The sequence below is a fragment of the Musca domestica genome, unplaced genomic scaffold (genome assembly GCF_030504385.1).
Source record: "Musca domestica strain aabys unplaced genomic scaffold, Musca_domestica.polishedcontigs.V.1.1 9, whole genome shotgun sequence".
Classification (NCBI taxonomy): domain Eukaryota; kingdom Metazoa; phylum Arthropoda; class Insecta; order Diptera; family Muscidae; genus Musca; species Musca domestica.
The window spans coordinates 957,893-985,725 of record NW_026712435.1 but is presented as its reverse complement, the minus strand read 5'-3'; the positions used below and the strand labels follow the sequence as shown (position 1 = coordinate 985,725).

At 35.5% G+C, this 27,833-nt stretch overlaps 2 protein-coding genes across 11 annotated transcripts in view; both read right to left on the bottom strand.

Moving 5' to 3' along the window:
• The window catches only part of LOC101889337 (neuronal calcium sensor 2), a 175,687-nt gene that overhangs the window by 96,026 nt on the left and 51,828 nt on the right, over window positions 1-27,833 (bottom strand). For 2 of the 7 annotated variants that reach the window (XM_059131510.1, XM_059131509.1), the window contains 2 exons: window positions 13,569-13,777; window positions 13,377-13,520 (listed from right to left, as the gene is read on the bottom strand). The exons of 3 other annotated variants lie outside the window; for them this stretch is intronic. In XM_059131510.1, the coding sequence (XP_058987493.1) occupies window positions 13,377-13,520; window positions 13,569-13,679 (255 nt within the window). In that variant the 5' untranslated portion in view covers window positions 13,680-13,777. Of the gene's footprint in view, window positions 1-13,376; window positions 13,521-13,568; window positions 13,778-22,880; window positions 22,956-27,833 lie in introns of those variants that run through there. 2 more of the 7 variants (XM_059131508.1, XM_059131514.1) reach the window with 2 other exon arrangements.
• LOC101901167 (neurocalcin homolog) overlaps window positions 1-27,833 on the bottom strand; it is a 337,832-nt gene that overhangs the window by 258,189 nt on the left and 51,810 nt on the right. Inside the window, exon 1 of one of the 4 annotated variants that reach the window (XM_059131517.1) lies at window positions 22,881-22,983. The exons of the other annotated variants lie outside the window; for them this stretch is intronic. The gene's annotated coding sequence lies outside the window, so the exon portion shown is untranslated. Of the gene's footprint in view, window positions 1-22,880; window positions 22,984-27,833 lie in introns of those variants that run through there. 4 annotated transcript variants of the gene reach the window in all.

Sequence of the window (27,833 nt, the reverse complement as noted above, 5' to 3'; positions counted from 1 at the left end):
ACGTTACGATCACAATGCCGTCTGGAGGGCGAGGAATTGCGGAAAGGTAGAGATTAAACAGTTCTCTGCACGTCCTCATGATTGACCTATCAAATGCCTTTGATAGGTCAAGGGCTACCAACACTGTTCTGTCACACGGCCTGTTCTGGTTCAATCCTCTACTAATATGTGTGGAAATGGCGTGTAATGCTGTTGTGGTACTATGTTGTGGACGGAATCCGTGCTGGTGGTTAGCAACTGTATAGCTTCCTCTAATGCTGGGGAGGAGTAAAGCCTCAAGAGTCTTTGCTACTGGCGACAAAAGCGAAATCGGTCTGTACGATTCGCCTTTACTGGCATCTTTGCTTGGCTTCAGTAGCGGGACCACCCGGCCCATTTTCCAGGTTTCGGGCACTAAGGGTGGCTATTGCACATTCATTATATCCCAAAAATTTTGTTTTATTGTTTTGGCTTCTTATCTACATCTTTTACCTGAGTTTGTAATACTTAAAAAAAAGAACGACTGTTTATACAAGAAATATAAGTTTAACTCCGTTTTATCCGCAAGATCAAACACAACAAATAGTAAAATTACAATTCATTGTGTTTGATCTTGCATACTCGTTTGAAAACTGTCTACTCCTTAGTTTAATTTTTATTTATCGGAGCGCAATTTCGGTTTATTTACATTTGGTCAACATAATCATACTCATCAACAACTAATACCCATCATCTCCATTAACATAAAACATTTGTGTTTTCTAACTGTGAGCTCGCGTTAAAAAAAATTTAAACACACATAGTGTCAAAGTCTACATTTATTCCATTTTACAACAGCAATAATTAGGACGGCGTTTAATTTGATTGATTGTAATAAAGCAAATCTAAATAATCCATGCTAGAATAATACAGATAACAGTTTGTACCACAAACATTTCAACAATCATACAAAAATTTGTTTTTGTACGTAATGCAAGTGTCAGAGTTATATATCCAAAAATGTTTTCCGTTTTTGGAATTTGGATTTTTAAATTAAAAATGCAGAAGAATAGTTCTTAAAATATTTTAATTCTTTCAATAATTATCCTGATCAATCGTGGAAAAAGCAACATTTCTTTTTAAATTGAAGCCAAACTGCATACCTACATAAAGTATTCTACATTTTGTATTTTTAGGTAACATTAAATTTGTGACTATATTGCCTAATGTGGTGTCACAGCTCCTTAAATGCGAAAAAATGTACGCACAATCGCTGTTCGCCTTTTGTTAAGTATATCAAAGAATTTTTCTATTATTAAGCTAAAAATATGTTTACATTGCCCTGCAGTGGGATTTTATATAAAAAATTAATATATTTTATATATCAAGAAATGAAATTAAATCACAAAACGTCATACCTAATCTATTATTGTTGTAGCTTACCAGACGGACGTGTTAATCGTTGCTGCAACAAACCTTCAAATTTTCACCGTTCAGAGCGATTTATAGTTGGCGGATTGTTGTTGTATTGGAGCAGTAATTCCTCAGGAACACAATTTCACCCACGTTTAGTCATCGTCGACGGTGAGTGTTTCGCAAATCAAAGTTTTAAAATTTCCAATAAATTGTTTTATTGGCAAAACAAACAAAATTTAATTTGAAAGAGACAAATAATATTGGAGTCAGCTGAATATTTGTTTATCAAATTTACAACATCAGCTGGTCGCTTCTTTCAAAATAGTGGTTGTGGAGCTGTATTTTTTTTACACCTTACAACACAGAGTTGCTTCCAAAAGTAAAGTACGGAATTTGTGTTGGGTCGGTAATGTCGTGCTTATGTGGTGTGTGTCTAAGATAAACACCTCTATAGCGAAATCGACATGAGTCACCCTGTTTCCGATCGAGTACCTTATGAAGTAACCCCACGCAACAGCATTGGCTCTTTCCGATTAAATAAATTGCAACAATTGGAGAAAGCTAATGCCGAACTTACTGAACGGAATGAGAAATATGAGAAACTTTGCAGTCAACTCAAAAAAGATGTAGAATTTTTGAAACTACAATTAAACAAAAAACCTGACTCCTATCAAACGGATGAAGATGAACTTCAAGAAGAAGTAGGTCGCTTTGAAAAGCAAACTCAGAACTTCGTTGAAGATGAAAACAAGAATGCCAAGCCAGACAATGAATGGCAAAAAATAACACACAAGAAAAGAAAACAAGAAAGCCCACAAAGTGGCAAAAATAAGAAAAAACAAGCAACTGGGAATAACTACTGGTTAAGTAAAACCCCAAAAAATACTAATCAATTTGCTGTCCTTGATAGTGAAAATGAACCATTACCATCTTCAAACCCCCCTGAAAAGGTTTTTAAACCACCGCCAATATTCGTTGACAAAGTTTCAAATATTCAACCTCTGATTGCACTATTGTCAGAGACTGTCCCAAATGAGTACGAGATCAAAACTCTTCGTAAGCAGCAGGTCAAGATCCAACCAAAAACACATGAAACATACAAAAGAATTGTCAGCGAATTAGAACAGAAGAATACTGAGTTTTACACCTACAAACCAAAGTGTGAAAGAGGTTTTAAAGTAATTATGCGAAACATGCATCCCTCAATAGACACTCAATGCCTCAAAAATGAACTTTCTCGCCTTGGCCATGAAGTAACTAATATATGGAACATAAAAAGCCGTTACAAAAAAGAGCCTCTTCCTCTATTTGAACTGGTATTGGTAAGTAAGCCGAACAATAAGGATATATACTCAATAACAAAACTAATGTCAAATATAATTAAATTTGAACCACCACGTCCTAAGAAAATTATTCCACAATGTACTAATTGTCAACAACATGGTCATACAAAGGCATACTGTCGAAAAAAACCGATATGCGTAAAATGTGCAGGACCCCATGAAAGTAGGTCTTGTCCTAAAAAACACTGGGCAAATGAAGTTAAGTGTGCTCTCTGTAATGGCAACCACCCTGCAAATTACAAAGGTTGCTCTGTTTACAAACAAATTTATACTCACCATTACCCTTCTCTAAGGAAAACAATAAATGAGCAATTAGAGCCGCAGCATCCTTCCACTTCAGCTGAGCGAAGGGAGAACGTCCAGTATTCAAGTGTAGCTAGAAACGCTATACAAAACAATCAAATACCTAGCGGAACACAACCACAAAATCAACAGACAACAACTAATAAACTTCCAGAAATACATGAAATGCTGAGTGGTTTAAATATACTAATGAAACAAATGTCAAACCTTCTTACGAGTATCTCTGAAAAACTTTCCCACATCTAAAGAATGGAAATTTTAAAAGTTATATTCTGGAATGCAAATGGATTATCACAACATACTTTAGAAGTTTCAAATTTCTTACAAACTAATAATATAGATATATTTCTTATATCTGAGACACATTTTACTGATAAAAACCATTTATCCATTCCAAAATATAACTTCTATCACGTCATGCATCCATCTGGGAAGGCGCGTGGTGGTTCAGGCATATTAATAAAAAACACAATAAAACATCACCAAGGAAGACATTACTGCACACCTGAAATACAAGCGACAAGTATTATTGTCCAAACTATACATGGGCCTCTTACAGTCTCATCACTTTATAGTCCTCCAAGGCACAACGTAAAAAAAGATGTATACGTTAGTTACTTCAAAACTCTGGGAAACAAGTTTATAGCTTGCGGAGATTATAACGCAAAACACGTCCATTGGGGATCACGCCTCACAACACCAAAAGGAAGACAACTCTTTTGGGCTATAAAAGACCTAAATTTAAGAACTATTTCTCCCAATTCGCCTACTTACTGGCCCACTGATCTAAATAAATCTCCAGACCTCATAGATTTTTGTGTCTCCAAGGGCATTCCAGAAAACTCAGAAACATGTGTAACTAGCTATGACTTGTCATCTGATCACTCTCCAGTGTCTCTAGTGCTACATTCACAACATGTAAACCAAAACCAAATGTGTAAACTGCACAATAAAAAAACAAACTGGCATCTATTTCGTTATCAAATCAGCAATACTATAAATCAAAAGCTTTCCCTAAAAACCGACGAAGAAATTACAGTAGCTGTTGAACATCTAATTCAAGTCATCCAAATGTCATCATGGAACTCCACGCCTAAGTGCAGCTTTGACAAACCCTCAAATTTTAATATTTCATTAGAAAGGAAGCTGTCAGAAAAAAGAAAGGCTAGAAAAAGGTGGCAACAAACTAAATCGCCAGAAGACAAAAAAATACTCAATAAAGCCACATCTGATCTTCAAAAAATGTTAAAAAGTATAAACGAAAGGAACACTGAAAGAGATATTCGAAATTTGGGTACAACCATGAGTACAGACTATTCCCTGTGGAAGTTAACCAGAAATATCAAAAACCAGCCTAAAACAAGCTATCCAATTAGGAAATTTGATAACAGCTGGACAAAAAGTAACTTGGAAAAAGCAACAGTGTTTGCAAAACACTTATTTGACGTCTTCACGCCTAATAACTCTGAAGAAACACCTGATTATATTAAAAATTACCTAAATCAGCCACACCAACTCGACTTACCCATAAAAAAGTTCTCGAAAAATGAAGTTTCGGAAGCGATAAAGTCCTTAAAACTTGGTAAAGCACCTGGATATGACCTAATTACTCCAAAAGTTCTTAAAGAACTTCCACAAGATGGTATTAACCTTATCACGTACATTTTCAACGCTTGTTTAACACGCAATTTTATTCCCCCTCAATGGAAAGTAGCCCAAATTACTATGATCCAAAAACCTGGAAAACCGGCAGACCAAGTTAAATCTTATCGGCCAATCAGTTTATTGCCTATTCTCTCCAAGGTTTTAGAATCACTGTTTCTTAAAAGATTAACACCTATTATTGAGGCAAACAAACTTATTCCACCACACCAATTTGGTTTCAGAAAAAGTCATGGAACTATTGAGCAGATTCATAGGCTAGTCGAAACAATAAATGCTGCATACGAATCAAAGCAATATTGCACTTCGGCCTTTTTAGACATATCACAAGCATTTGATAAAGTATGGCATGACGGTTTACTGTACAAAGCAAAACAACTTCTTCCCATCAATTTCTACTTGTTTATAAAATCTTACATACAAAACAGATTCTTCTATGTACACGAGATTGACGAAAACAGCAACCTTGAGTGTATAAGAGCTGGTGTTCCTCAAGGTAGTGTTATGGGTCCAATATTATACCTTCTGTTTACATCAGATCTTCCGCAATCTGACACTGCTGTTATTGGAACTTTCGCGGATGACACTGCTGTTCTTGCAGTGCACAAAAATCCTGACATGGCCAGCAGTTTGCTCCAAAAATATCTGATCATACTTTGTAAATGGTTTAAGCGTTGGCGTATAAAAACAAATGAAACAAAGTCCAACCATGTAACATTCACCCTCAACCAGGGAATATGTCCACCGGTACAAATGAATCAAATAACACTACCTCAGGAGAAAGAAGTTAAATACCTCGGTCTATATCTAGACAATAAACTTAAATGGCACACACATATAAAAACAAAGCGAAAAGCCCTTGACTTGCAAATTCATAAAATGCATTTTCTAATTGGCTCAAACTCAAAACTGTGTCTCGAAAACAAACTACTAATATACAAATGTATCATAAAGCCCATTTGGACATACGGTATCCAGTTATGGGGAACTGCTTCCAATACAACAATCAAAGTACTGCAACAGTTTCAATCAAAAACATTGCGTAAAATTACCGGAGCGCCATACTTCGTAACGAATAAAAGATTACACGAGGAACTGAACATGAAAACCGTGCAAGAAGAAATAGTACACCAACTTCAAAACTACAAACTGAGAATAGAATCACATCCCAACCCCTTAGCTGCAAACTTAATGGCAAGCTCTGAAACTTTCACAAGATTGAGAAGAAGGGCCCCTCAAGATTTAATTTAATGACTCTAGCCAATTATACCTAAAATTTGTAAGAACTATTATACTATATATGAATCATAGAACTCCAGTAATATTTTAAGGGCAAACCATTGGGTGAACCCTGATGAATTAAAAAAATTTTTGATAATTTTCATAATTAATGTAAATATCAAATTAAGATAGAAGGCATTAATAAATATATTAATAAAAAAAAAAAAAAAAAAAAAATACCTAATTTCACACTAGTATTACTGTTTTGACAATATTAATCGGTTTGTAAAAAATATTATTTTTGTTGTATTTCAACATAAAAATAGTAAATTCTTTTAGTTTTTATAAAAATTAGTGTCGTATTAATTATTATGCTATTATATACAATATTTTTTAAATATTTCGTATATTGCATGTTTATATTCATTTTTTTTTAATTTCTGTCGCATTTTTTCGGAACGAATTCAGACAGTAATGTGTCTAAATGATGTTAGGGGAAATGATCACCCCAAAAGGTATTTCGTATTTAGCTATGGTTTTAATAGACACCGCTTCCGAATTTTCGTTTCTAACCGTTTCCAAAATAAGTTTAAACTTCTGGCTTCAGCGAAGGTTGTTGTTGTAGCAGTAGTACATGTATTTGTTTGCGTTCTGCTAATCTGGTTCCAGCTCCAGGTTTAGAAATTCAGCTACTTTAACGGGCTGTAGCCAGAGATCTTCTGGAGTGAGTTGGGTAGGTTTGGCTGAGCAATTAAAAAGGTGTAGCGTATTGTGCGGACCTGTATCGCACGCCGGGCAGGCGTCACGCACATCGAATTCAGACGACTACACCATCCTGAACGTAATTGCGCCAAAACTACCCTGGTTTGTCTAGGCAGCTGACGTTCTTCAGCTGCAATGGACGAGGACGGCATTCACTTTATAACTGCTAATAGCATCCGCGACTGCATCGGTGTGAATGTCACTCAGACCGACCTATCGCGTTATAAGAAGTCAACAAGGTTCCTTTGTCCGCACCCCAAGAGCTGCCGGCTAGCGCCTTGAGGACCTTGTTCCTACTTTTCATCTTGTCGCAGATAGCTTGCGCGGACGACTTGAACATGCTGTCGAACCTGACCCCCAGAATCTTGGGGAAGTTCGTGGTCGGTATTAAATTCCCCTCGACCTGAACATTCAGCTGTGTTCTCATCTCCGCAGACCATGTGGTAAAGAGTGTGGCCGTTGATTTTGTGGCGGATATTTTCATATTCCTCGCGTGGAAGTATGCGGCAAGCTCCGTGAGATAGGGGTTCAACCTTTCGCATATATCATCGACCACTGGACCCGACGCCATGATCGTACAATCATCCGCATACGTTACGATCACAATGCCGTCTGGAGGGCGAGGAATTGCGGAAAGGTAGAGATTAAACAGTTCTCTGCACGTCCTCATGATTGACCTATCAAATGCCTTTGATAGGTCAAGGGCTACCAACACTGTTCTGTCACACGGCCTGTTCTGGTTCAATCCTCTACTAATATGTGTGGAAATGGCGTGTAATGCTGTTGTGGTACTATGTTGTGGACGGAATCCGTGCTGGTGGTTAGCAACTGTATAGCTTCCTCTAATGCTGGGGAGGAGTAAAGCCTCAAGAGTCTTTGCTACTGGCGACAAAAGCGAAATCGGTCTGTACGATTCGCCTTTACTGGCATCTTTGCTTGGCTTCAGTAGCGGGACCACCCGGCCCATTTTCCAGGTTTCGGGCACTAAGGGTGGCTAGCGACAAATTGAGAACTTTCGTTAAGTACTCGACTCCCGGCGTATCCAGCTGCTTCAACATTACCATTGAGATTCCGTCCGGGCCCAACGCTTTGGATGACTTAGCGTTACGGATGACATTTGCAACATCACCCATCGTAAACTGTGGTGGTTCCTCCTCGGCGGGAAGAGATCTGATACGAGGTAGTACTCTTCGCTTCGCCCTATCGCTCTCGGGGTGCTCGACAAATTGCCGGTTAAAATATTCCGCGCACCTCTTCGGATCAGTCACCGTTACGTCGTTAAAAGTGACTGAGGTCCTATCATCCTTTTTTCCAGGGTTCGAGAGCGACTTAACCGTTACCCACAGCTTACTCATATCGGTTCCAATGTTGCAGCACTTCAGATGGTCTAGCCACTTTTTCCTCTTATGCTCCTGTACCAACCGGTTGACTTCCACTGTCAAATTACTGATTCTAGGATCAGTAGGGTTGGTACGACGGAGATCATCACGCTCGTTTCCTAATCCCGCTGCCTCTGTTGGGAAGTTTGGTCTTATCTCGGGCATTCGACCAGCAGGTATATAGCGAGCGGCTACAGCTTTGATGATGTTTCGGAAAATCCTTTCTGCTACCCGAACATTAGAAGGGTTGGACTGTTCTCTGAAGCGGCGGTTGTTGAATTCTCTGAACTCTGGCCAGTGAGCTTTCCCATGGTTAAGGAAAGTGCGGCTTTCAGAGGTTATGAAATCGGGCGACCTGCTTATGGAGACGATTATCGGGAGATGGTCTGAGCCAAGAGAAATGATGGGTTGCCAAATCACGTCATTTATCAGACCGGGTGACACTATGGTTAAGTCTGGCGAAATGTGACACTCTCCTCTTATTCGGGTGGGGGCATCCTCGTTAACCGTGCAGAATGTGGAGCTGTCAATCTGCTCTGCCAGCGCTGATCCCTCTGGTCATTACCTAAGACGGAATGCCACAACTCATGGTGGGCATTAAAATCCCCTAGTACCAGGCGGTTATTGCCTACCGATAATGGGCTAATATCACGCAAATAACGCGGTTCACACCTATATACACATTAAGCACCTCTACCTCGGCAGTTCCACACTTGACTGCTACCCCATACATTCCATGTATGGGTCACTAGAGACTATCTCAAGCGAGATAGGTATGTACTGAACAGAATGGTGTAACAGGAACGCTAATCCCCCACCTTCACTTCTGGTGCGATCCTTCCTTAGTACGTTGTAACCATAACAACGTTGTAGGCTGCAATTTTCATTCAGCTTGGTTTCCTGCACCGCTGCGATCTTAATATTCCTCCGACTCATAAAATCCACTATCTCATCAATTTTACCTCGGAGTCCGTTGCAATTGAATTGCAAGAATGCTGCACAATCCAGAGTTGGAACAGCAACATGTGGCGTTAAGTGCTGCGGTGTTGGTTGCTGTTCTGGAGACTGCGGTGGAGTGCCATACTCCGACGACGTCTCTAATGAGGACGACGAAGTAGTGGACTCGCTGGGGACTACGTTACTGCAGCAAGTTGCTACATAATCCCTTTCGCTGTAGTCTCGCAAACGCCTTAGTCCGGAACAGTTCTTAAAGTGCACCCATTCTCTGCATCCATTACATCGCACCGAAACAGATCTGTGGTGGATGACGTTCTGACAAACCGAGCAAGGTCCGGGGTTTTTCCTCAATCCCGGCACGGACCAATAAAATCCGGAGCAAGCATTCCGGGATATGCTGCTCCCAAAACAAAAAAATAAACAAACACAAACATGTACATACTGGGTTGGCAGCCGCTGGCCGAAACTGGGATCTTGTTGTTTCGGGTCAATCCGGTATCGTAGAACCCGCTGCCGTGGGATTGTTGTTTTAGCGAAGGTGGTGAACTCTGGTGTGAATTGTTCAATTTCAGCCAATACCCGTAAAGTTTGTTCTCTGAAGATTGAAAGCCGCTTGTATCGGTCGGTATATTTACAAAATCGTGCGCTGGGATTGCAGGCCATTTCTGGAAATTTGCCCTCGGTCACTGACTTTAGAGCCCAAAAGACAAGTATACTAATTCATTCGATTTTCGTCCTGTAGATCCTTTGTTGGGCGCTGACTTGAATCCAAACATTTTATTAGAGGGTTGTGAAATTGATTTTCTGTGGGACTTTGCTTGTCTGTTTTCGGATGGCGTGTCGCTGGACCTATCCTATCGTCGGAAATTCGCACATTTGCCACTATGGTTGACGTCGCAGAATAAAACTTTTTAAGCAAACCTTTGTTGCGCTTTTGGGGACTAGAATAAGTTCCAAACGGAAAATAATGACTCCTTCAGTCCGCATATGTGAGGAAAATTATATGAGGTCCAGAGTATAGACTCTGATGGCAGATATGTGGTGACACTACCATTGCGATCTGAGTTCGGCGAAGACATAAATTTGGGGGAATCTCCTCCGAAAGTCCTCATACAATTTAATCGTAATGAATTGCCGTTATATATAAAAATCGATGTGAAACATATGTATGATAAGGTCTCGAATTTGCCTCATCATCCGGTAATTTATATGTAAAAATAATACAACAAACGCCTTGAATAAAACTTCGACCGTTATCCACCTGAATGACATGTTACATGCAGGACCTTCTTTGCAACTCGACCTAATATTGTTATTACTTCGTTTGGCGAGTGAATAGGTCCGTATTCCATTCATACATTACTCAAATGTATAGGGAAATTCGTGACTCTAAACACACGCCGTTCTAAAAATTTCTTTATCGGGACCCGTCAATCCAACCCATTCCCGATTACGAATTACAAACGGTAACTTTCGGCCTTAATTGTGCGCTTTATTTAGCAATCCGGGCGCTTCTGCAGCTCGCTGATGAGACTGAGTCAGCGGCCAAAATATTCCGATCATCTATGTACGTAGATGACCTTTTTACCGGAACGCATGACCTTGAGACCGCTTTTGGTGCACTTTTTCAGCCGAGTTTGAATTGAGGAAGTGGACGGCCAACGAAAAGGTAACTTTGAATTGTTTTCCTTCAAATTTGGTTGACACGCAAGCGTGGTCGTTTAAGGAAGCTAGTGGCTCAAAACCTCTAGGAATTAGGTGGAACGCGATGTTCGATTCGTTTTACTTTGATGTTAATCGCCAAACCCGATCGGTTCATTTATTGTAACGCACAGGAAAGTTCTGATGCTTCTGTTAAGGCATACGCGAGGGTAGCATTTATAAGAATCGGGTTATAATGTGTTTCCAGATAAAAATGTGTTTGTGCATACTTGAAAGAAAAAAATGGACCGATTAAAATCTCTCCCTTGGCTTCGGAACTCTTAAAATTTTGTATTCATCTCGCAGTACCATCATAATTTTCTTCAACTTTCGTCATTCAGGTGCTTCGTTAGAATACAATCATTATTATAAAGCTAGTTCCATTTCCGTTGGTAGTAAATCTGGCGAACGGCAGAAAACTGTGCCATGTGTGGTCCTTGAATTCGAGTAATTTCATCGCTACTCGTGGTAGTAGTTCCTTCGTTGTTTTTGCATTTGTTATTGCTGCACAATCAGTTACGACACCACATTTTCTGTTGCACTGCAAATATAACTGATGCATCGTCCCAGTTTTATGCGATCTTCAATAATTCCACACGCTGTACAAATTACGAAGGCTTGATAGATTCCTCAGATGATGGATTGAGATCTGGCAACAGTTGAATTATTTATTTTACGTTTTCAAAGTGATTCTGCTGAACATAACATTGCGTCTTTATGCTTGCAGTGCAGCATAACTATTTGTTGAAAATATCGGTGGCTGCATGCATACTAGAGGGCTGTAATGGGTATGATTGAGTAGGTTTAATCACACACAGTGGAAATACAATCAAACTCAATCAGTCGGTCAGATGTAATATTTTTGTTCGAGTTGCTTAAGCGAAACGAAAAAGTTGTGAGCAAACATGAATTGATCGAATGTGAGTTCCTAATCAAACAGCTCATATTATTGATTTATTTACGAACTAATGTTGAATTGTTCATAACGGGGCGATCATCTATGATCGGTTTGATTCATCCTAGTTTAGTGAGTGATTTGATTAAAACATAAATGGTCGAATCCAAGCAAAATCATCATTGTAATTTTACTAAGAATTTTATAACTAAAAACGGCCCCCATTAAAGAAATTGGTACAAATTATATTTAACACACAGACAAATTTTAATTTAATTTGATTTTTGGTTTATAGGACAGAGACTTATTAAAAAAAACCAAAATTTTTTCACACAAAACTTCTCTTCGATTACCTATAGTTGTTGTAGTTTGTACTTGCAACACTTTAGGTTGCTCCATCACAATATTCTTCCGTTACAAATATTGTTTAAATAAATTACCACAACTTGATCGAATGTATATATACAAATAAAGTCAACGATTTCGGTAAATGATCCGGTTGAACTGTTGACATGATAACAATAGCGTGATCCAGGTACAGATAAACCCAAAAAGTAAAGAAAATAACAATTTTGATTATGTAGTTTTGTGTCAAAATTATCTTCTCAAATGGTTTATACGTCAAGTTGTGAGTTTCTAGGAAACAAGACTACCATACGAGAGCGATAGAACAAGTGTAGTTGCAGATGGCCATAATAGCGGGAGAAGGTCGTGGCCAACAACGAAGACCGAGCATTGCAAAGTACCTCTCTGCATCCGAACTGAGCGAATATGACTTTTACAAGAAAGTGATGAAACTAGACGAATGTGACTACTAAATGAGAGGCAAAGAATATTTCCCCATTAATATAATTGGAACGCTGGGGAAGGGGTGACAATATATCAAACATATACGTTTAATATATATACGAAATATTTCCTACATTTATAAGCAAAATAATGAACAAAAGTTACCTATGTGCGTATTTTTATCGAAGTCAAATGTTCGGAAAGTATAGTCTCAAAATTCATCGTCGTTGCCTGATGGGATAAACATCGTACACATATTTTGTTGTTGCAAAATGATCAGGCTTAATCCCTTTATTGTTATTTTTAAAAACACAACGTTTGTTTATTAGAGGAGAACGATGGTAATGTTTAGGGAATATCTAGGTTTCGGAAAGAGCCACCAATCCTCATCAGTTCCCTTGTTTTTTGTCTGGAATATTCTCACCAGAAGTTATTTAAAAATAACTTCTATGTCAAAAAAGCATTTTGCAACAACAGAATGCTATAACAACATTGTTCCATCTTGTACATATCAGACCTTCAATTCGCTGTCTTATGGAATAACTTCCGTCTCAATAAACATCCTTACCAATTATGGAAAAGAAACGTACTTAATAAATTCTGACATGAGTTGACTATTATGGAAGGAATACGCGAATGCATTTCTTCAGCACTGCGCTCCTTGTACAAGGTTAAAGTTAAAACTGTTGGCATCCGCTGATTTTATTTTCAAGAACGTATGACTGGAAAAAGGTAGTTTCGAACCCAAACATATATATATATATATATATATATATATAAATATATATATATATATATATACATTATATATATATATATATATATATATATATATATATATATATATATATATATATATATATATATATATATATATATATATATATATATATATATATATATATATATATATATATATATATATATATATATATATATATATATATATATATATATATTGTAAGTCTTTTCGTAAAATTATAAACTTACCTTGAAGTCTATGTACCCATTTTTATCCATGTCAAATGTTCGGAAAACATGGTCACAAAATTCTTCGGCGTTGCCTGATGGAAAAAACATCTTATACATATCAACAAATTTTGCAGGAGTCAATCTCCCATTTGGGCAATCTTGCTATAAATAAAAACGTTACTTTAGGGTTATAGGTGAACAATTACTTACCTTAAATCCTTTGTACCACTCCTTTATCGTAGATTCATCATAACGTGTGTGGGACTTTAAAAACTCCATATCCTCCTTTGTTAAACGGTCTTTGCTACTCAAACAACCCATCGCATTAAATGTATTTAAAAAACGTTTTTTTCCTTTACGATTTTTTTTAAATATGGCCACGGCTAAGTTCTTCAAACCCGTTTGTAAAACATCGATTGCTTTATATTACATTCGAAAAAGTTGATAAATTTACATTAAACAAAAATTTCAGTATATTCACCAATATTGCAGTTTAAATAGAAAAGTAAGGTTTGTATATTTCTCAAGCATGCGCATATTGTTATGTCATGTGTATAAAAGATACATATCTCTAAATTTTATAAGTGTTACCCTACAGTTCACAATCATTACGAGTTACCAATCAACACCGTTTGAAAAAAAAAACTTCATTAATCAAATTTCTTTTTTAGCTGAGACTCTTGGCTTTTATATTTATATACAATTACTGGTTCTTGTCGGATACAGACATTGTTATTTTAACGATTTTGTCCCCAATATGTGATATGTAGCATATGACACTTACACGAGTATCAATGAAGATAACTTCATACTATACATTACTTTTAATGTCATGATTATTAATGTGTAGTGGTCGATGGATAATAAAATTGAGGCATTGCTTTCGATTTCCGTATTCGGAAAAATTTTCCATTTGAATAGCTGCAACCTCCTACCGAAATTTATAATGGCACAAAATTTGTGCTTGAGAAATATACAGATCACAAAATAATTTACATGCACAATTTTTTTTAGCATGGAAAGCATCCGTTAGTAGTGATATAAGCGCATACTTAAAATGTTTAATATTGAGAGTTTTGCTTATTCTTCAATATATTCGCGATTTCGGTATCTCTAACACAAATCCACCATCCACGTTCTATACTGTCTAAATTCTAATCTTAACCTTTAACTTCTGAGGTGACATATTTTATAACGTGGTGGTAAATTTTACCCCTCTAAATATTACAGAAAAAAACTTTCTTAAAAATTTTATTTGATAATAATTTGTTTTTTAAAAGTAAGCTTGTATATTTTAAATTACAATAAGTAAAAAAAAAAACATTTTTTTTAATGTAAACAAAATTTTTATTCATTGTAATAGAATAGAGAATTTCAAGAAAATGTGAAGGGAGGGTAAAATTTACCACCACCTCAGGAGTTAAAGGTTAAAGTCTAATATATGACCGAAAATCAGATTATTTGCTGCAAATGCCTCAGGCACAGACATCATAAATTCTCTGCGGTTGCAATATTTCGAAATTTGAAATATTTCGAAATATAAAAAGAACATATCAGTTTTATCTTCTAAAGGAGGAGCTTTCATAGGTCTTTCTCTTAATTGTTAGCTAAATCTTTCAAAACACCATAAAGTGGTTACGGTACCGTTATATTGAAGTCACAGAAAACATTGGACCAATTTAGACAATGTTTCGACAGTGGCGGTAGAACCCTTTACGATACTACAAATACAATCCGAAGGTATCGTTATATAGGGTATATGAAAACATGGAAAAATATATACAATGTTAAGACACAGAATATAGAACCCATTACAACTTTAAATACCAATTTAAATAAAGCCTAAAAACATCGAAAAAATATAGGAATATACCTTTATATTGAGACAATACGAAAATGTAGACCTTTTAATTTTCAATACCAACCATTCTACACACGATACCATGATAGAATTATTAGAAGCTAGAAGAAAAACTAAAACAAATTCAATTCAAAAACAATCACATGATTAATTATTATTGTAATATTGTCAGAGTTACTTGTTCAAAAATGTACACAAAACAAAATAATTCAATAAATTATTTAAGTGTTAAAAATGTATATAAGTTTACCTTTAGTCCTCGCAGTAGACGGTCGACATTCTTCTTTCGTGCTCACATCACGCAAGTCACTTCCTAATATTTATCTAAATACAAGCATTTTTAAAACATACGTTGTTAGTGATTATCTCCAAACATTGAATGTTTGGACCACAGCGAATTTACCCCTTCCAAAAAACAAACCACACATTTTCCCTTGGTAATACAATGGACTATCCTCCACTTCTATCCACTAACCCAAGAATACACCAATACTTAAATACATAGCAATTACACAATACCCTGAAAACCCGCTAACCCCATTATATATCTTTTTCGTTCGAAAGCAGTTGAAGGAATATCAAGTGAATCTATTTTAAAAAATATCCTCATGAGATATGGTAATTTCATGTTCTTAACGAAAAATTAATCTCAAACCAATCGCTTTCTGAAGGCCAACAATCTCGCAGGTATTTGCCCTATTAATTGCACTCTACATCCAACTTTAAACACCGTAAAGGGCGGGGAAAAATAGCACTGTGATACAAATATTCAAAAAAATACACATTTCTTTTAATGTTCCCATCCTGGTTTGTGGGTGGCCACAGATGACAAATATGCCTTTGGTTAATCTGGATCACTTCGAACATTGATTTTATAATGGTAAATATAGAGAAAATCAGATTTTCAGCTTTAAACGTGCATAACTTGTATTTTTAACAACGGATTTCTATTATTTTTTCTTTAAAAAGGTCGAGTGTTACCTTTCAAACAAATGAAAGATTTTTAAATCGGTTAACAAATATCGAAGATACAGTTAAGTGTGAAAAAAAAAACGTATCAACAAAACAGGAAAAGGTTTTTTTTCGTAATTAACATTGCAAAACTGATACCAAACAGAAGTATAATTTACTTTTTCTAATCTTTCAAAAATTGGAAAGACAATTAAAATCGGTTGAGAAATAGACGAGTTATAATTTCTATTTGCAACAATTTCGGTTGCAATATCACAATATTCTTCCATTTCAAAATAAATTGCCCGAATCGAATAATGGTTGAATGGACAATGTACGGAGCGAACTCGATTGAAAGAAAAAATTACAGTCATGTTGTTGAGCACATCAAACGCTCTAGAACATTAATGTTTGGTTGTGAATTGAAGTGATTCAAATTGAGTGTTCGATCCAATGCGAAAACGATATTTTATTCAGATCAAACCAAACGACTGCATCAACAGAAATTATGTACGAAACGGAGTATGATTGTATTTTTCATACTCGTTGCAGCCCTCTGCTATGTATCATTGTTCAACTCTGGATATTTCCTGGTAGAATCTTTCGCCTTGTTCTTATCTGTCTAAACCTATAGGAAATCTGTCCAAATGAGAATGCAAATTTGATAGACATTTTGCAACCCATTGGATGTTACACGTGGTACATGAATATGACCACGTTGTTCAAACAATTTGTTCACATCATTGCAGTAGGCCTTTTTGAAAGGGTCGAGAGTTGCCTTTCAAACAAATCAACGAATTTTTAAATCGGTGGTTTAAGTGTGAAATAATTATTTTTATAAAAATGACGTAAAATTAATAAATACAATTTTGACACTTCCTTAAACCCCTCATGCAACATTCAGGATTTAGCATAGAAATATTTTTGAATAAATCCATTAATATTCATTGTACCTGCTTGGGAACAGAAAAGTGAATTTTAAAAAGGTTTCATTCTGTAAAAATGTCGTAAAAATAAATTAATTTTAATTGCTATATTTTGTTTGGGCTAAAATGTAAACATGATGGGTTAAGTAGGTAAAGGCTACAATGAACCAACAAATTAACCCATTAATGATCACCGAACCTACTTCAGTAGAGAAGAGCGAATGTTCATTCAGTAAAAATGCCATATAAAATACGTCATTTTACCTGTTTCTGTGAAATATATTTTTAATTTTATGAAACACGTTTTAATAAGTTGAGCATGTAAAGGCTACAACGTTACTAAAAATTTGATATAAAGACTACTTTTGGGTAACTGGCACAGTATAATATCTGCAAGTGACCAATAAGAATCGGAGTGAACTGAAAACTTATAATATCCAATTAAAAAAGAAATGTTACTAGATAATATAAACATGTGCGATGAATGAAACAACTTTTGTTATATATGTGGATAAAAACATTAAATAGATGTGTCGCAAAAAAGATATTATTTTGGCCGTCCCATGGAATGTGGGAAATGAGATATACCATCGAAAAATATCTACAGATCGTTCTGATGGATTACCGTTTGCTGAGCCGATAATTTGACTTTCACTACGTGTGTATAGACCAAGTAATTGCTATTTCTGCCGAACGAAGACAAAACCTGGAATCCCCGTATCAGAATATGCTGCTTCCGGAGGAGAATTGAGAGAAACACACTTGATATCCCAAGCGGGATTTAGAACTGTCGAAAAACAAATCGAAGTTCTAAGTTCCAGACTTAAACAGTTTAACCATTTGCAAGAAAATGTAAGGATTACATTTCGAAGAACCGATATTATTGAGTTGTTTAGATCACTTTTTAACGAAAGCACTGGAAATAGTAATTTGGCCTACTGCAATTATGTGAATAAATTGTTTGAACAATTTGGACACAGTCATGTACAACATGTACCATGCAAAATGACTAATAAATCACAATATCTGCATTCTCATTTGGACAGATTTTAAATAAGTTTAGGAGAGATGAGTGATAAATAAGGCGAAAGATTCCACCAGGAAATATCTAATGTTGAACAACGATACATAGAAAAAAATAAAATCAGTATGCTTTCTGACTACTGTTGGCCTTTAACTCGCAGTATTGACAGCAACGTTTATAAAAGACAAAGAAATACAAAGTCTTTCAAATAAAAAACAAAAAAGTTAAAACAAAAAAATATATATATAACTCGTATTTTTCTCATCCGATTTTAAGTATCTTTCCAGTTTTTGAAAGTTTAGCATAAATTAATAATACTAGTGTTTGGTATAAGATTTGTGGTGTATCAGCATTATGAAAAGGAAAAATCGATTTCGTGTTTTCGATACGTTTTCTTCACACTTAAACCACTGTAACATTGATATTTCTTCATTGATTTCAAAAATCTTTTGTTAAAAACAGAAGTTATGCACGTTTAAAGTTGAAAATCGGAGAAACTCGGATTCAGATTTTTTTTCCGAATTTCGGATCAAACATCCGAAATTTTTACGAATTTCGTATCAACCCTACAAAAACGTTCCGAATTTTCCTTTTCTCTTTTGCTAATTTTAATCGAATTCGTTACGAAACTATAATGTTGTTTCCGATATTTTTCCTGTAAAACTTTCAGAATCTTAGACAATCTCATATAATTTTGTTACGAGTTCGTTCCGAATTCGATAACAGAATCGGAAATTTGTGCAGAGTTTTTTTTTTTTAATTCGCAAGAAAACAGACAGATTTCCTATAGGTTTAGACAGATAATAACAAGGCGAAAGATTCTACCAGGAAATATCCAGAGTTGAACAATGATACATAGCAGAGGGCTGCAACGAGTATGAAAAATACAATCATACTCCGTTTCGTACATAATTTCTGTTGATGCAGTCGTTTGGTTTGATCTGAATAAAATATCGTTTTCGCATTGGATCGAACACTCAATTTGAATCACTTCAATTCACAACCAAACATTAATGTTCTAGAGCGTTTGATGTGCTCAGCAACATGACTGTAATTTTTTCTTTCAATCGAGTTCGCTCCGTACATTGTCTATTCAACCATTTTTCGATTCGGGCAATTTATTTTGAAATGGAAGAATATTGTGATATTGCAACCGAAATTGTTGCAAATAGAAACTACACACAATATAGGTAAAAAAACTTGACTAATATTGTAAAATAAGTTAGAGCACAAAAAATTATAACTCGTCTATTTCTCAACCGATTTTAATTGTCTGTCCAATTTTTGAAAGATTAGAAAAAGTAAATTATACTTCTGTTTGGTATCAGTTTTGCAATGTTAATTACGAAAAAAAACCTTTGCCTGTTTTGTTGATACGTTTTTTTTTTTCACACTTAACTGTATCTTCGATATTTGTTAACCGATTTAAAAATCTTTCATTTGTTTGAAAGGTAACACTCGACCTTTTTAAAGAAAAAATAATAGAAATCCGTTGTTAAAAATACAAGTTATGCACGTTTAAAGCTGAAAATCAGATTTTCTCTATATTTACCATTATAAAATCAATGTTCGAAGTGATCCAGATTAACCAAAGGCATATTTGTCATCTGTGGCCACCCACAAACCAGGATGGGAACATTAAAAGAAATGTGTATTTTTTTGAATATTTGTATCACAGTGCTATTTTTCCCCGCCCTTTACGGTGTTTAAAGTTGGATGTAGAGTGCAATTAATAGGGCAAATACCTGCGAGATTGTTGGCCTTCAGAAAGCGATTGGCTTGAGATTAATTTTTCGTTAAGAACATGAAATTACCATATCTCATGAGGATATTTTTTAAAATAGATTCACTTGATATTCCTTCAACTGCTTTCGAACGAAAAAGATGTATAATGGGGTTAGCGGGTTTTCAGGGTATTGTGTAATTGCTATGTATTTAAGTATTGGTGTATTCTTGGGTTAGTGGATAGAAGTGGAGGATAGTCCATTGTATTACCAAGGGAAAATGTGTGGTTTGTTTTTTGGAAGGGGTAAATTCGCTGTGGTATAAGAGATAATCACTAACAACGTATGTTTTAAAAATGCTTGTACTTAGATAAATATTAGGAAGTGACTTGCGTGATGTGAGCACGAAAGAAGAATGTCGACCGTCTACTGCGAGGACTAAAGGTAAACTTATATACATTTTTAACACTTAAATAATTTATTGAATTATTTTGTTTTGTGTACATTTTTGAACAAGTAACCTCAATTTGCTTTATATGCCACTTGGTTAATTGTTACATGATTTCGAGAAAGAAACCATAATAATCGAGTACAAATAATTCTTTCTAAAAGCTTGAAAAGACAGGCAGCAGATAAATTGGTCGGTATGCAGAAAAACTGGTTTTATTTTTATTATGTTTGGGTAATGGAACATATTTCCAATATATTTGGAATATATATTGGAGTTTTTCCAATATCGAACACTGGAGAGTCTTTGTATTTTTAATTTTGACCAAAGTGATTGGCTATTTTTAATGGACTGCATATAGTATATATTTTTTGTAAATTTGTAAAAATATATAGCTTTTACTTTTTATATATAGCTTTTACTTTTTTAATTCATATATAAAATTTGGCGTTAGACTTTTTATGAAATATCACATTCCCTAGCGATGTTATTTTTTTTATATATTTGCAATCTATATCTTCATCGACATTTTTAAATAAGAGTTCCAATATACCTCCATTAGATTATGTTTGTAAAGTGGTTTATATTGTGGGAAAGATATATATTAAAGTATATTAAAGATGGTGAACAGCAAGACACGTCGATGTTGAGATATGAGTGGGTTTGGCGTCATTAAGTACACATAAATTTAAATTCATAAATTTACGTTTTCAAGTACCGCTGTCCCATTAAAGAAATTATATTTAATAAACAGACAATTAATTTTATTTGGGTTTTTGGTGTGTTAGACTTCAGTGAAATATTTAAAGAAAAATTAATATTTTTAATAAAGAAACACATCAATGGTATTTAGTAATAATGTTTAAAATGTTGTTATTTTACAATATTAGTCAAGATTTTTCACATAAAACTTTGACCTTTACCTACACGGTGTGTAGTTTCTACTTGCAACAATTTCGGTCGCACTATCACAATACTCTTCTATTTCAAATATTATAAAAGTCAAAATAAACTGTCCCAACTTGATTGAATGGTTGAATAAACGATGATGCTGAGCGAACTCGATTGAAAGAAAAAAATCAGAGTTGTGATTGCTCACTTCAATTCACGTGTTCGATCAACTCATGTTGCCGAACACATCAAACGCTCGCGAACACTCATGTTTGATGGTGAGTGAAGTGATTCAAACTGAGATCAGTTGTTTACAATTCTACAAAAGTATTTTGGTGAGAATTTTCCAGAAAAAAAGTCATCCGTGATGGAATTATATATATATATATATATATATATATATATATATATATATATGTATATATATATATATATATATATATATATATATATATATATATATATATATATATATATATATATATATTTGGCTGGAAAACCAGAAGCGGCTATCGTTAGAGCACTCCAGCATTTAAATGTGAATAAATCATTTGTGTCTCGTACCATCGCTCGTTACCGTGATACTGGTAGCGTAGCCCGACGTCAAAGAAGTGGATGGAAGAAAACAGCAACATCAGCAGCAATGGTTCGAAAAGTAAAGAAGCCACTTGATCGAAACCCGCGTCGCATTGGCCGAAAAACTCGGCAAATATTGAAAAATGAGCTCGGGGTAAAGCCATTGAAATTCCAAAAAGTGTAAGAACTTACACCGCAACAGAGAGAAAATAGACTCAAACGAGCTAAAGACTTGCTTCGTTGTCCAGCAGTTTGTAAACAAACAAGATTATCGTGTCTTCTTGCCAAAGAGGTCAGCTGAAAATGTGCACCTTTGGTTGGCCACCAGAACTCAAACGCCGGCCATGGTGATGATGTGGGCCGCCATAACAGCCGATGGTCGCTCTCCGCTCGTATTAATCGACCGTGGCATCAGAATAAATGCCGAATATTATCGAGAAAATATTCTGGAGGGTGTATTAAAACCTTGGTCACGCAAAAATTTTGGCCGCAGACTTTGGACATTCTAACAGGACTCAGCATGCGCTACCTAAGAATGAGGTTCCTGGCTTCATTTCCAGCGCACAAAGGCCCCCAAAATCTCCGGATACCAATACGTTGGACTATTGTGTCTGAAGTATTTTGGAAAGCAAGGTTGGCACTAAAACATATCAAAGAGTCGATCACCTCAAGCAAGCGCTTCGCCGGGAATGGACCAAAATACCGCAGGCAACATTCGGGCAGTGTGTGACGGTTTCATTGGCCGCTTGAAGGCCATAAATCGTGCCAAAGACCAATTCGAAAAAATCTAAAAATATTCTAAAATGTGATGCTATTTGCGACATTTTTACTTTCATTCAATAAAGTTAAAAAAAAATGTAAAAATTATCGTGTTTGACCTTGTTGCAGTTTTCTAATCTCACCCTGTATACTCATTTCTAAGCTATCTAGCCATAAAGTAAAATTTCCTCCTGCGGGCATTATTTAAGCTAAAAGCTATTGAAGCTGAAGCTACACAAAACTGTGTCTGTTGAAAAAGCTGTAGTGGTAAAATCTGTACCCGAGTCTACTTCAATGAAGCAGGACTCAACTTCGTCATCATATAACATAAATTAATTTTTGCTACATATTTTTATACCCACCTTGGAAAGAAGGGTATATTAAATTTGTCATTCCGTTGGAAACACCTCTAAATATCCGTCGAAGAATTGATAATTATTTTATCTTTTTTGAATACCGCTGAAAATAAAATAAATTATTTTTAATGATTTATTAAATTTCCTTTTTATGGTTGACAACTCTATTTCATATAAAAACAAATTATCGGTTACATAAGTTGTAATTTTTGAAGTAAATAGAAACAGAAAGTGATAGTACCTGAATTTAAACGTATTCCGCTTTAATCTGTAAATTCCAGTGGAACAGGTTGAATAATGCAGTTAATTACTAGGCTAGAACCATCAAAATACCGAATATCTTTGGGACGAATATGGGTGCTATAGTAAAACGTGGACCTATATAGATTATGCTCATCCACAGGAGGTAGAACCCGTTACAAACTCTCAGTACCAAATTTTGAACACTTCCGTGGACAAATGAAAATAGCGAATATCGGAGGTACTGGGTCACGTTAAAATAGTAGTAAATACATTTTATTGCATTCATGTAGAGAAGTTCTTTTATATATTAGGGTATGCAATCCTGTAATTAGAGAATGTAATGCATTTCGAGATTGTAAGAGCGAGTTAAACAAAGCCAACCTGATAACACGAATGGACTTAATCGAAAAGTAAAGAAGCCACTTGATCGAAACCCGCGTCGCATTGGCCGAAAAACTCGGCAAATATTGAAAAATGAGCTCGGGGTAAAGCCATTGAAATTCCAAAAAGTGTAAGAACTTACACCGCAACAGAGAGAAAATAGACTCAAACGAGCTAAAGACTTGCTTCGTTGTCCAGCAGTTTGTAAACAAACAAAATTATCGTGTCTTCTTGCCAAAGAGGTCAGCTGAAAATGTGCACCTTTGGTTGGCCACCAGAACTCAAGCGCCGGCCATGGTGATGATGTGGGCCGCCATAACAGCCGATGGTCGCTCTCCGCTCGTATTAATCGACCGTGGCATCAGAATAAATGCCGAATATTATCGAGAAAATATTCTGGAGGGTGTATTAAAACCTTGGTCACGCAAAAATTTTGGCCGCAGACTTTGGACATTCTAACAGGACTCAGCATGCGCTACCTAAGAATGAGGTTCCTGGCTTCATTTCCAGCGCACAAAGGCCCCCAAAATCTCCGGATACCAATACGTTGGACTATTGTGTCTGAAGTATTTTGGAAAGCAAGGTTGGCACTAAAACATATCAAAGAGTCGATCACCTCAAGCAAGCGCTTCGCCGGGAATGGACCAAAATACCGCAGGCAACATTCGGGCAGTGTGTGACGGTTTCATTGGCCGCTTGAAGGCCATAAATCGTGCCAAAGACCAATTCGAAAAAATCTAAAAATATTCTAAAATTTGATGCTATTTGCGACATTTTTACTTTCATTCAATAAAATTAAAAAAAAAAATGTAAAAATTATCGTGTTTGACCTTGTTGCAGTTTTCTAATCTCACCCTGTATACTCATTTCTAAGCTATCTAGCCATAAAGTAAAATTTCCTCCTGCGGGCGTTATTTAAGCTAAAAGCTATTGAAGCTGAAGCTACACAAAACTGTGTCTGTTGAAAAAGCTGTAGTGGTAAAATCTGTACCCGAGTCTACTTCAATGAAGCAGGACTCAACTTCGTCATCATATAACATAAATTAATTTTTGCTACATATTTTTATACCCACCTTGGAAAGAAGGGTATATTAAATTTGTCATTCCGTTGGAAACACCTCTGAATATCCGTCGAAGAATTGATAATTATTTTATCTTTTTTGAATACCGCTGAAAATAAAATAAATTATTTTTAATGATTTATTAAATTTCCTTTTTATGGTTGACAACTCTATTTCATATAAAAACAAATTATCGGTTACATAAGTTGTAATTTTTGAAGTAAATAGAAACAGAAAGTGATAGTACCTGAATTTAAACGTATTCCGCTTTAATCTGTAAATTCCAGTGGAACAGGTTGAATAATGCAGTTAATTACTAGGCTAGAACCATCAAAATACCGAATATCTTTGGGACGAATATGGGTGCTATAGTAAAACGTGGACCTATATAGATTATGCTCATCCACAGGAGGTAGAACCCGTTACAAACTCTCAGTACCAAATTTTGAACACTTCCGTGGACAAATGAAAATAGCGAATATCGGAGGTACTGGGTCACGTTAAAATAGTAGTAAATACATTTTATTGCATTCATGTAGAGAAGTTCTTTTATATATTAGGGTATGCAATCCTGTAATTAGAGAATGTAATGCATTTCGAGATTGTAAGAGCGAGTTAAACAAAGCCAACCTGATAACACGAATGGACTTAATCTCTGAATAATTTTTCGTAATAAAGGCTTATGTTTTTTATGCAAGCAAAATTCAGGGAAATTTGTGTTTCACATTATGGTCACAAAAATCAGTTTATCGAATAAATTGAAGTTTTCAACGATAAGAATTTGTAGGGATTCGCCTTGATCTCCTCAAGATATGCAAAAACGAATTTCGCAATTGGAAGATATGGTAACTGAATTACGTTCATTTATGAAGCAACGTGGACAATCAGATTTTGAGACGGACAACGCATCATCCCCGAACATTTTTACGACATAAGATGGTAATATGTCTTATATTATCAGGTCTTTTTGTAAATTAAAAAAAAAAAAACATCTTCTAAACTTGTATATTAAAAGTCGATAATAATAAATATGTTTCCGATACTGAATGTTTTGTTTGCTGCCTCTACATAAATCTGGCAGCTTAGCAGATGTTTCCAGTTATAGAGGGTGAGTGTCATTCCAAATTTATTTAAAAAATCATTACTGATGTAATTTCCCATAAAATTAAATCTGTCCTAAGTCCATTCCAACATAGTGGACTCTCGACTACTACTAATCTTATCCACTTTCAGAGGTAATTAAAGGGTTTGTTCACAAGAAACAAACTAATACAATTTATGCCGATTTCAGCAAAGGTTAGGTTACTTTAATTCAAACTTGAACGTATATGATTTAATAGAAGCTTGGTTTTATGGATTTCATACTATACTATGAATACTATACATACTTTGCGAGATAAGTCATAAATACTTTTGTTTGAAGGTTGTCATTCTAAATCTATCGATGTTCCATCTGGTGTTCCACAAGGAAGCCATCTTGGGCCAGTTCTATTTCTATTGTTAATGATATACCAAATTTAATTGAGGATTCGAAATTATTAATGAACACTGATGATGTAAAATTATTCATGACTCATAAATCTCATAAAAATGGTTGCCCCTCGGTCGGCAAAGGTGGGTTTGCTAGACGTGTCGAACGTAGTGGCAATATTACCGGAATCACGTTCGATTCCGTATATGTTCAAACGTATACGTACTTTGATGCAGTTCCAACAACGGTCCACACAAATGCTTCGGCTGGCTTACCAACGTTCACATCTTCATTGCAGGGGCATGCTCAACTTCCACGAAATACAATGCAAAATGAAGTGACGTCACACTACATGTACCAACACACACAACGACAAATGTTAATTTCATAACAGCAACACCGTCGCCATAAATGTTCATGCAGCAGAAAATGGGTATGTTCAGTCAACGCAGTCGCACGACGTATACATCAGAGGGCTGCAACGAGTATCCAAAAATTCAACCACACTCGGTTTCTTACTTAATTTTTGTTGATGCAGTCGTTTAATTTGATCTGAATGAAATGATATTTTTCGCATCGGATCGAATCAAACACTCAGTTTGAATCACTTCACTCACAATTGTTGCAAGTAGAAACTACACACGTGTATGTAAAAGAAGAGGTCGATGTTTGTGAAAAATCTTGACCAGTATTGTAAAATAAAAAAAATATTTAAACATTTTTTGTTTATTAAATACCATTGATGTGTTTCTTTATTAAAAATATTAATTTTGTTTTTTTAGAAATAAGTCACTGAAGCCTAACATACCAAAACACCAATAAAATGAAAAAATTGTCTGTTTAGTAAATAAAATTTGTAACAATTTTTTTAATGGGGACAGCTTTTAGTTATGAAATCCTTAGTAAAATTACAATCATGATTTCGCTCAGATTCGAACATTTGTGTTTTGAGCAAATCAAATCACTCACTTAACTAGGATGAATCAAACCGATCAGACTCACCATAGATGATCCACCCTTTATGAACAATTCGTAAACAAGTAACTCATGTGAGCTGTTTGATTGGGAACACAAAACTTCGATCAATACATGTTTCATCACAACTTTTTCGTTTGACTTGAGCAACTCGAATGAACATGTTACATCTGAGTTGAGTTGAGTTTGATTGTATTTCCACTGTGTGTGATCAATCATACTCATTGCAGCCCTCTAGTATGCATGTAGCCACCGATAATGTCAACGATTGTAATGATGCACTGCAAGCATAACGACGCAATGTTATGTTCAGCAGAATCACTTTGAAAACGTAAAAAAGATAATTCAACTGTTGCCAGTTCTGAATCCATCATCTGAGGAATCTATCAAGCCTTCGCAATTTGTACAGCGTGTTGAATTATTGAAGATCGCATAAAACTGGGACGATGCATCAGTTATATTTGCAGTGCAACAGAAAATGTCGTAACTGATTGTGCAGCAATAACAAATAAAAAAACAACGAAGGAACTACCACCACGAGTAACGATGAAATTATTCGAATTCAAGGACCACACATGGCACACGTTTCTGCCCTTGGCCTGATTTACCACCAACGGAAATGGAACTAGCCGGCTTCATAATGACAATTAATAATAATGGTTGTATTCTAACGAAGCACCTGAATGGCGGAAGTTAAAGAAAATTATGATGGTACTGCGAGATGAATACAAATCAGAAGAAGAAACAAAAAATGGACTACGATTTGGCGCTAATGATGATGTTGGTCATTATGGCTTGGAGAAGTCTCTCGAGAATGAATGAAATGTT